This window comes from Pecten maximus, chromosome 8, assembly GCF_902652985.1.
Source record: "Pecten maximus chromosome 8, xPecMax1.1, whole genome shotgun sequence".
Classification (NCBI taxonomy): Eukaryota; Metazoa; Mollusca; class Bivalvia; order Pectinida; family Pectinidae; genus Pecten; species Pecten maximus.
The window spans coordinates 19,940,916-19,952,098 of record NC_047022.1 but is presented as its reverse complement, the minus strand read 5'-3'; the positions used below and the strand labels follow the sequence as shown (position 1 = coordinate 19,952,098).

General features: G+C 36.2%; 1 protein-coding gene across 1 annotated transcript; it reads right to left on the bottom strand.

Moving 5' to 3' along the window:
* Positions 1–6,400: 6,400 nt before the first annotated feature.
* On the bottom strand, positions 6,401–10,838 carry LOC117332394 (alpha-(1,3)-fucosyltransferase C-like). The gene is made up of 2 exons (XM_033891280.1): positions 10,751–10,838; positions 6,401–9,137 (listed from the first exon to the last, which is right to left on the bottom strand). The coding sequence occupies exon 2, from the start codon at positions 9,117–9,119 to the stop codon at positions 7,893–7,895; it is 1,227 nt and encodes a 408-aa protein (XP_033747171.1). The 5' UTR covers positions 9,120–9,137; positions 10,751–10,838; the 3' UTR covers positions 6,401–7,892.
* Between the last annotated feature and the right edge of the window lie 345 nt (positions 10,839–11,183).

The following is an 11,183-nucleotide window of genomic DNA, read 5'->3' as shown; positions in this document are numbered from 1 at the left end:
TATTAATACGAGGGGTGTTCCACTAATAATGTCATCTGTGCTTTATTTCGCGGAAATCGTGCAATTTATGCACAAAACCACCTCGTGTCGATTGAGTGATCACTGGCTCGTGACACAGGTAAATATCTCGTCCACACGTTCACTGGCCTCGGTACAGTGTACATCGTTTCATAGCCTATTCGTTAGACTAGACACAAAATGACAGGAAAACGAGCTGAAAATGTTCTTGAAATTAAGGCCTATATAAAAGGTAGGTCCTTACTCGGCATAAAGGCTGTAGATATTCACCGCGAGGTGTGTGACATTTATGGGGAGGGCCAAATGTCTCACAGGACTGTTTGTAGATGGGTTGGTAAATTTAGTGCTGGGCAGCAGCAACTGAAAGATGCTGCTCACCCAGGTCGTCCTGCAACAACTACGACCAAAGGTAACATAGAAAAAATCCGAAATATCCTCAAAACTGATGCTCGATTCACCGTAAGACAATTGGCTCGAATTACAAACTTGTCGTTAGCAAGAGTTCATGCAATTTTGAAGAAACACCTAAAAGTTAGAAAGATAAATGCAAGATGGATACCCCATTTGTTAACGGATGAGCAAAAGAAGACGCGTGTAACAATGGCAAAAAAACTTCTCAAGATGTACCCAAAATATAGTAAAAAGGCTTTTGATAATATAGTCACTGGTGATGAGACCTGGGTGTATTATTTTGAACCAAAGCGGAAGGTTGCCAACCGAATATGGGCCGCTAAAAATGCCAGACGCCCAAGTATTGCCAAACGAATACGAAGGGTAAAGAAGGTTTTGTATGCTATTTTTTTCACTAATAAGGGTCCAGCTATTCAAATCCCGGTGCCAAAAGGCAGAACGGTCACAGGCAAGTTCTATAAAAACGTTGTTCTGAGAAAGTTGAAGAACTACTACAAAAGTCGCCGCCCCAAAACAGGACTTAAGTATGTCCGACTTTTGCATAATAATGCACCCGCTCACAAGGCACGTATTGTGACTGATTTTTTGGAGTCAGAGAAGGTTACCGTCCTTCCGCACCCTCCGTATTCGCCAGACTTGACCTCCTACGACTATTTTCTCTTTCCAAAACTTAAATATTATTTATCTGGAAGGAGATACAATTCGAGAAATGCCCTTGGATCTGCTGTTTATCAGTGTCTGATGGGTGTACCCGTTGAAGAGTATGAAAAATGCTTCCAAAAATGGATTGACCGGCTAAAAAGGTGTGTTCTGGCTGGCGGTGAGTATTTTGAAGGGTAGAGCAAATTAAAATGAACAAAAGCACTTCTGCTATATGAGCACCGATGCAAGCGACATTATTTTTGGAACACCCCTCGTACATGCGATATGTTGCCATATTAACTTATTTAAGAAATTTCATGCAATTACCATGAGAAATGAAATCGTGAGAGCGCTAAAACGTTAAAATGAGTGAAATAAACTGAGGGCAATAACTGAATATATAATACTTTGTAAACAAAGAGACAAAAGAGAAAAACAGAATAATAATAATAATAATCTAAGCTACCCAAAGACTGTTGTATATATACGGGTACTGGTGTATATATAGGGGTACTGGTGTATGTATAAAGTACTGGTGTATGTATAAGGGTACTGGTTTATGTACAAGGGATACTGGGTTATGTACAGGGGTACTGGTGTATATATAGGGGTACTGTATGTACATAAAGGAGTACTGTTATATAGCAGTACATGCTCAAAGTCACTATGTATAGGGTGAGGCTATTTATAGGGCCAAGCTTGCTATATAAGGTTAGAGATGGATCACCCTGGTTCAACAGAAAGATGATGTATTATCTGTATAAATGATGTGAGTAAATTTAATGAAATGGAATAGGGTTAGTAGTATCTATCCATTAGATGATAACATATTAAGTTACATCAGGTATGCTAGGTACTGCCATAGCATTGTAATCCAATGCAATGCAGGTCAACGACAATGTCGTCACAGTCTGATTCGTGAACACTTTCGCCTGTGTCATTAACATACCTTACACATTCAATGATGTTGTCAACCGTATCACCACTCTCAGCGGAAACGTCACGGTCACTTGAAAACACCAATCGATCGTCCTCCATACCGATCTGTTGTGGGGCCCGCGGCGAGGATTACGAAGTCTGCTCTCATAAAATAGTTATCGATGCATTTATTTCTTCCAACAAAGCATTAAGCATGTTTGTTGCCTGCGAATTTGTAAATGTTTGTTAATTTGTAAACCTGTTTTTTTTAGAATCAGGTCAGAGTGTGTTTTATGAGTATTGTCTGTCACTATCGTCTAGTAATGGTGTAGTAAAGTATGTGTGTAAACATAACATCGATTTAACTCTCCAGTTTATACTGAGACTCTTCTTACGCCCTGGCGAAGCGAGACAGATTAGCATGTGAACACGTCATTAAAACCGAATGTTATACTGTCGCTTTATTTATATTCTTTAAACTATCTGTTTGAACAACATCATACTGATAAAATAGCAGTAGTAAGGATTTATTTGTATGTTCTAGGGTTCTCGAATTAATCCATATTCACCACTTAACAATATACTGGGGCAATTGTTTAATTGATCAAACAATTTAACTAGATAAATTCAACGAGATTTATTGTTTAAGATGAAACAATACTCAAAATTTGCAAAATTATCGCCGATTTTAGGTTGGCCCTTAGTGTTCTTAAATGTCTTGACATCGAATATCTAATTTATTATGAACCACCTTTTCAGTAATAAAATGACTAGAACACATCATAAATGGACAGTGCAATGAGTTTGCAATATTAATCGGGTTCACTAATAATGTACGCGAAATCGTGCAATTTATGCACAAAACCACCTCGTGTCGATTGAGTGATCACTGGCTCGTGACACAGGTAAATATCTCGTCCACACGTTCACTGGCCTCGGTACAGTGTACATCGTTTCATAGCCTATTCGTTAGACTAGACACAAAATGACAGGAAAACGAGCTGAAAATGTTCTTGAAATTAAGGCCTATATAAAAGGTAGGTCCTTACTCGGCATAAAGGCTGTAGATATTCACCGCGAGGTGTGTGACATTTATGGGGAGGGCCAAATGTCTCACAGGACTGTTTGTAGATGGGTTGGTAAATTTAGTGCTGGGCAGCAGCAACTGAAAGATGCTGCTCACCCAGGTCGTCCTGCAACAACTACGACCAAAGGTAACATAGAAAAAATCCGAAATATCCTCAAAACTGATGCTCGATTCACCGTAAGACAATTGGCTCGAATTACAAACTTGTCGTTAGCAAGAGTTCATGCAATTTTGAAGAAACACCTAAAAGTTAGAAAGATAAATGCAAGATGGATACCCCATTTGTTAACGGATGAGCAAAAGAAGACGCGTGTAACAATGGCAAAAAAACTTCTCAAAATGTACCCAAAATATAGTAAAAAGGCTTTTGATAATATAGTCACTGGTGATGAGACCTGGGTGTATTATTTTGAACCAAAGCGGAAGGTTGCCAACCGAATATGGGCCGCTAAAAATGCCAGACGCCCAAGTATTGCCAAACGAATACGAAGGGTAAAGAAGGTTTTGTATGCTATTTTTTTCACTAATAAGGGTCCAGCTATTCAAATCCCGGTGCCAAAAGGCAGAACGGTCACAGGCAAGTTCTATAAAAACGTTGTTCTGAGAAAGTTGAAGAACTACTATAAAAGTCGCCGCCCCAAAACAGGACTTAAGTATGTCCGACTTTTGCATGATAATGCACCCGCTCACAAGGCACGTATTGTGACTGATTTTTTGGAGTCAGAGAAGGTTACCGTCCTTCCGCACCCTCCGTATTCGCCAGACTTGACCTCCTGCGACTATTTTCTCTTTCCAAAACTTAAATATTATTTATCTGGAAGGAGATACAATTCGAGAAATGCCCTTGGATCTGCTGTTTATCAGTGTCTGATGGGTGTACCCATTGAAGAGTATGAAAAATGCTTCCAAAAATGGATTGACCGGCTAAAAAGGTGTGTTCTGGCTGGCGGAGAGTATTTTGAAGGGTAGAGCAAATTAAAATGAACAAAAGCACTTCTGCTATATGAGCACCGATGCAAGTGACATTATTTTTGGAACACCCCTCGTACATGCGATATGTTGCCATATTAACTTATTTAAGAAATTTCATGCAATTACCATGAGAAATGAAATCGTGAGAGCGCTAAAACGTTAAAATGAGTGAAATAAACTGAGGGCAATAACTGAATATATAATACTTTGTAAACAAAGAGACAAAAGAGAAAAACATAATAATAATAATAATCTAAGCTACGCAAAGACTGTTGTATATATACGGGTACTGGTGTATATATAGGGGTACTGGTGTATGTATAAAGTACTGGTGTATGTATAAGGGTACTGGTTTATGTACAAGGGATACTGGGTTATGTACAGGGGTACTGGTGTATATATAGGGGTACTGTATGTACATAAAGGAGTACTGTTATATAGCAGTACATGCTCAAAGTCACTATGTATAGGGTGAGGCTATTTATAGGGCCAAGCTTGCTATATAAGGTTAGAGATGGATCACCCTGGTTCAACAGAAAGATGATGTATTATCTGTATAAATGATGTGAGTAAATTTAATGAAATGGAATAGGGTTAGTAATATCTGTCCATTAGATGATAACATATTAAATTACCTCAGGTATACTAGGTACTGCCATAGCATTGTAATCCAATGTAATGTAGGTCAATGACAATGTCGTCACAGTCTGATCGTGAACACTTTCGCCTGTGTCATTAACATACCTTACACATTCAATGATGTTGTCAACCGTATCACCACTCTCAGCGGAAACGTCACGGTCACTTGAAAACACCAATCGATCGTCCTCCATACCGATCTGTTGTGGGGCCCGCGGCGAGGATTACGAAGTCTGCTCTCATAAAATAGTTATCGATGCATTTATTTCTTCCAACAAAGCATTAAGCATGTTTGTTGCCTGCAAATTTGTAAATGTTTGTTAATTTGTAAACCTGTTGTTTTAGAATCAGGTCAGAGTGTGTTTTATGAGTATTGTCTGTCACTATCGTCTAGTAATGGTGTAGTAAAGTATGTGTGTAAAAATGACATCGATTTAACTCCCCAGTTTATACTGAAACTCTTCTTACGCCCTGGCGAAGCGAGACAGATTAGCATGTGAACACGTCATTAAAACCGAATGTTATACTGTCGCTTTATTTATATTCTTTAAACTATCTGTTTGAACAACATCATACTGATAAAATCTGCAATACGTTAGGAGTTTATTTGTATGATTCTAGAGTTCTCGAAATATACTACCATAATATGCACCACTTTAATCCAATAATACTGGTGCAATTGTTTTAATTGATCAATCAATATTAAGCTAGATAAATTCAACGAGATTTGATTTGGTTTAAGATGAAAACAAATAGCTCAACATTTGCATAAATAATCGCCTATTTTAGGTTATGGCCGATTAGTGTTCGTAGTAAATATCCTAGATCATCGAAATATACTAATTTATTGTGAACCACCCTTTTTCCAAAACTACTTGTCCAATCTTTTCCATTTTTGCATCAGTAAAATGTTGAATACATTGCACGGGCACTGAATAATTTTTGAAAAAAAGACCGTATATACAGTGTTGAATGATAAGAGACCCATCCAGTTTGGAGACTGTTGTAGCGTGCGCTTTTGCATTTGCGGACTGGGTCGTGAAGGAGTAACTACTACACATACATGTAATACTACTTCTACACCACGCAGACATTAGGCAACTTGATGCAACTGTCACATTTTTTTGAAAAAATCCCTCCTGTACTTGTAAAGAAATGGCGATAATAAACCTCGATGGTCAACATAAATGATAGTCATTTTGCTTCCATTTGAGGCTCAAATACAATTGGACACATCATCAATATATGAGAAATATTATAATCAAGAATAAAAACCACAACAAAAGACATCCATAAAGCATAAAACTAGTCAAGATATATATCAAAGTGATTATCTGGACATTTAGTTTCTCAGAATCATCAGTAGATGCTGTAAGTTTCTTCTGAATTACGACTAAGGATTCTGTTAAGTTATCAATGTATTTTGTTTCTTGTTTATTTGATAAGGTGAATGATTATCAGACTCGTTCATATGTGTGGATGTAGGATATGGATATTCCATAATCAGGATCACAAAATCCTTTTTCCTACATTTTGTGACGCTTAGAAGGAATATCCATGTCCTCTTTACACAAATAATGAAACAGTTTTCTCTTAATTCGCTATAAAATTTTGTGGTAAAAATGTCCATTAACCATCCATTTACTTCATTTGTTTAGGTTCTTTCTATGAGATATTTACACACATCAAATATAAAAATTCTGACAGATCATTCCTTTTACGGTTCAATGTTGAACTAATGTTTAATTTGCCGACATAAATTGCCGTAACTTGACCGACTTTTGACGTGTCCGGGATCAAGTTGTCAATATCCGAGAAAAAACAGTTCTATCAACAATACTTTAAGAAATCAACGAGGAAATATGTTTTCCAATAACATATAATTTGATTTGCACTTCCACTTATTTTATCATTGAACGGAATACACTCGTACTTTCAATTGTTGAGTCATTTTGTGTTACAATTGAAGCACAAATTTTCTGATACGAACATAGAGAGTTGTTATCTTTACCGAAAAACAGCCAAAAAACATCATTTAACTACATATCATTAATTGCCTTGTAAACCAGAATCTTCTAAACAAGCTTCAGTCGGGTTTTCTACCTGATTATTCAACAACTCGTCACCTTATTTTATCAAATAATTATATTATAGCATACTTATAGCTTTAGAAACAAAAAAACATGATGTCTAATTCTTTTGTGACATCTCCAAAAGCTTTCGACCGTGTCTGCCTTATAGGCTTTCAACTGAACCTCTTTTCTCATATATGCTTTTTATTTAATCATATATACAATTGTTTCAGCATGTTATACAAATATCCAAATCCAATAAGAATGATTGGGTAGTTAGTAAACGGTATACAAGTGTGAATTATCAAGTGATATATAATACATAAGTCAAACATCAATACACTTACATTATTGGGTTCCTTAGTCGTAAAGATAGATATTTCAATAATTTATAAATAGTGAATTACGTTTCCTTTTCTAAAAAATTCCAATTGGTTTTAATTATGTCCTTTTTCTTAACATTGTACGTGTATATACCAATTTCCTCAATTTTTTATGATGGATTAATATAATTTACCCATGGAAATTGATGGTTTTTTTACCCTGTGCTTACGATAGTAAATGCATGAACCTTAAGAGAAGGGAAAAACTATATATTTAGTATTCGAATCTAACATCATTTACATCGAAATGTAATGGTTTGATATATTTTGTATTATAACACACGTGTTGTGCACGTTGATGTCAAAGGTTGAGACCTGTAGGATTGTAACACGCATTTTTTCCTCTTGGTGAAATGATGTGCCAAGCTGCAATGTTACCATAAATGCGTCTATAATTTTCAGGATTGTGAATCCAGTCTATGATCAACCTGATGTTGAGAACGGTAATATGATTGAAATGCTTGTCTTCCAATACTTTTCTGTATTGCCCTTACACATTGTTTAGCGGGCAATGTATACGGAGGGCAAACATAAATGACGTTGATGTTATAGGTGAACATCCTTTGTATTATAACACACGTGTATTCAATGGTGATGTTACGTGTTGATATCCTTTGTGTAACACACGTGTTTCGCATGATGATGCTACAGGTTGATATCCTTTGTATTATATATAACATACGTGTTTTCATGTTGATGCTACGGGTTGTTATTCTTTGTATTACAGAACACGTGTTTTACATGTTAATGTCATGACTTGAGATCTGTAACATCGTAACACGCATTTTTCCCTCTTGGTGAAATGTGCCAAGCTGCAATGTTACCATAAATGCGTCTATAATTTTCCGGATTGTGAAGTCTTTCACATATCCTGCAAAATGTTGCGTTCCATTCCAAGTACATATCCTCCGAATAGTAATGCTGTTTCCATTTGAAATATCCCAAGTAAGCTGTCTTGTTGTCAACCAACATCTTCATATGCTCAGCAAGCTCTTTAACAGATTTGTAATCGTCTGTGTTTATGTAGGACTGAGGGGGATGTAACATGGATGTGTTACTGCCATCGCGTATTACTGGTATGATCGGATGTTGCATAACGCGATGTAGAGATTTTTCTGTCGTGTAATCCAAACAAAGAGAATTTTCAAACGAAAGGAAAAACTTATATTGTGGTAGAACATAAATGAAACAATCAGGTTTAAGAATCCCTGATATGTTGAAACATGCTTGGTAGCGAAGTTTATTACCACACTCTTTCAATATTGTTCCACATGAGCCAAAGACGTCAACTTGTATACCATGGGACTGCAGGAGTTTGACAAATTTTAATCTTTCACTTTTTAATGGACAATGGCTAATGAAAACCACTGCCGTCTTGTTTTTCATTGCAAAAATTTCGTCCAGGTCCTTGTTGCTGTATTTGGGTTTATTTCCTTTTCTGAAGTAGCCATGCTCAAGAGTAAAGTCTGCATCTCGCCGATATGTCATTGTCCAATTCACTTTGTTCTTTAGATCATAAAAACATTTCGTTTTAAAATAATAGCTAGGGCTCTCGAATTCAGCAAATATCCACACTTGTCCGGGCGGTTTGCTTGACGGGCATTTGCCCATGTCTCTTGGCTTAAATATAATGGCATCTATTTTGTCTATTGCGATATTTCCCTTGGTTACAATACAATCAGATACAGGACAACCTTCAAATTTCTTAGCTGTTCCCCAGGTGTCTAAAATCCAATCACCAAACGCATGAAAAAACCGGGGATTATAGAAATGAATATTTTTCATTTGTTTTCCTATCTTGTTGACCGAAGCATTGAGAGAAAATGTCATATTGCTCGTTGACTTACTGTATTGCTGATGAAATGCAGGCAATGATTCCCAAGACGCAATGGAGTTTTTAAGATAATGTAAAAGAAATATCCCGATGATGCCAGAGGCAACATAAACAGCTCTTAGTCTGTAGCTCTTGATACCCATTGTTTTATTTATTTTTTTCTGCAATAGAAAAAATGAAAATATAACTCACGTTCAACACCAATAGACAAGATATTCCAGCGGGATCTTGACGCCCAAAATTGAATAATCTTTTTTGCATTTTGTAAGACTGATTTGTTTGTCTACCTCTGTTATTTTCCTCTTAATATGAAATTTAATAAAGATCCATATAGAACTTTCTGAAAAGAGATATCTACGTAAAGAGAACTGTTTGACGGACTATTTGAGTTATGAAGCAATCTAAAAGCTCACAACTAAATTCGAAGGAGAGCCTACATAAGAAATTCGAGAAAGATTTCCGGAAATATATCTGGAAAATAGTTTTTACTATCTTCAAAAACAAAATTCAAAATAGCCGCCTTTTGGAACGAGGATTCCTTACGGAGGATGACAGACGGACTGATTACAAAACTTCAGTCATTTTGTTGAATTTACACTAAATTATATAGCATGTAGCATCTTACTTATTTTGGGTTATAACGGGCCATAATATTCGACTTATTTATGGATATCAACAATTTAATGATGGATATCTAAAAATGAATTATTGATATCCATGAATCGAACCACTGCAATCAGGGTAGACAACTCTTGATTGTCTCCATCGGAACTCCTCTAACCTTTTTTAAGTTAGTTAATGACTGTCGATTTGTGTAATTTTAGTCTAGATTTGAAATCGGTAATATGCATATTGTATGAAAGGCTCTTTAAGTGTAACAAATCAGTCTGTGTTAACGTCATAGACTAAAAAGTCCTAAATTAGCAGTCGACCGACAGGTGCAAATCGCGTTCTTCGATGTGCGATATCTCAGAACTAGGCTAACCGATTTTGAAGCGGTTTTGAATTTGCGACATTGTCACATAGAATAACATATATGAATATCGTTTTTCGTTCCGGGTACCCTGTTCGGATTTATTTTAGCCACTATTGATTCAAATAGTATCAGGTATGCATGTGCAATTTTAAACAAACACGATTAATTGTGAGTTCACCGTCGCGTGTCTAATCAATATGTACATCAACGGAAGCCACAAGCAAAGGCCTGGATTTAGAGCTGGATTTTATTTCACGTGCATAGATTTTAATAAACAATAAATTGAGAAATTGTAAACATGTAACACATCTTGCTTGTGATTTTATAGCATAACGACCAATTAAAAAGGGGATATCGTTTGAATCCGACTACAGTTGACCTTTGTACGATGACTTATAAATCTTTCAATTTTGTTTGAAATCTTTGCCTTCATCTTAAATTTACCCTATCCTCAAAGGGCAAAACTTACGAAAATAAAACGGGAACGAACATACCAGGTATGCAGTATGAGCTTATTACGAAAGGTTCGTTAAATATCTTGTGTAACAAAATGTTTCCCAACCTGAACAATTATTACTCTTGACATCAATTCCAAACACACGTTACACATGTTCATGTGAGTATTATATATATTATTGTATTGACCGTGGGTTGGGAATTCGTGCTATCTACCATCATCATTTACTTAGCGAGTGGTATTATCAGAAAAAATACATTAAGGAATAATAAATTATGTTTTGTTATTGTTCCGATTCTTACACACGCTGAAGAAATTCAATTTTAAATTCATTTCCTTACCGAAGAATATGAGCTTCTGTCCAGATAAACGGCACATCTCTATCGCTGTCAACTAGAGAAAACTGATTCGTCCCTCGTCCATCGATATGTGTGCTTTCTCTGATCGACTCTACATCAACCCGTGGTTTATCCTATAATTTATTAATGGCGTCATCCTTTCTGTACTCTTGTTGAATAACTTTGCTATGTTATCAACTGATATTCGATTATTACATGAAAAGGATTCCATACATACTGTCACGATAATTCAATGTTCCATAACAAGGTAGGTGAAAGCAGTAATGCACAGAAAATATGTCTGATTGATGGGGAGCTGATAGTTAGGCCTAAAATAGCTACAAAAAAAAATATATGACATTAGTCAGTGGACTGATGCATTCTTAGTTTACATAAGCATTTATACAGCAGTTCACCCGCAACAAACCCATGGCAT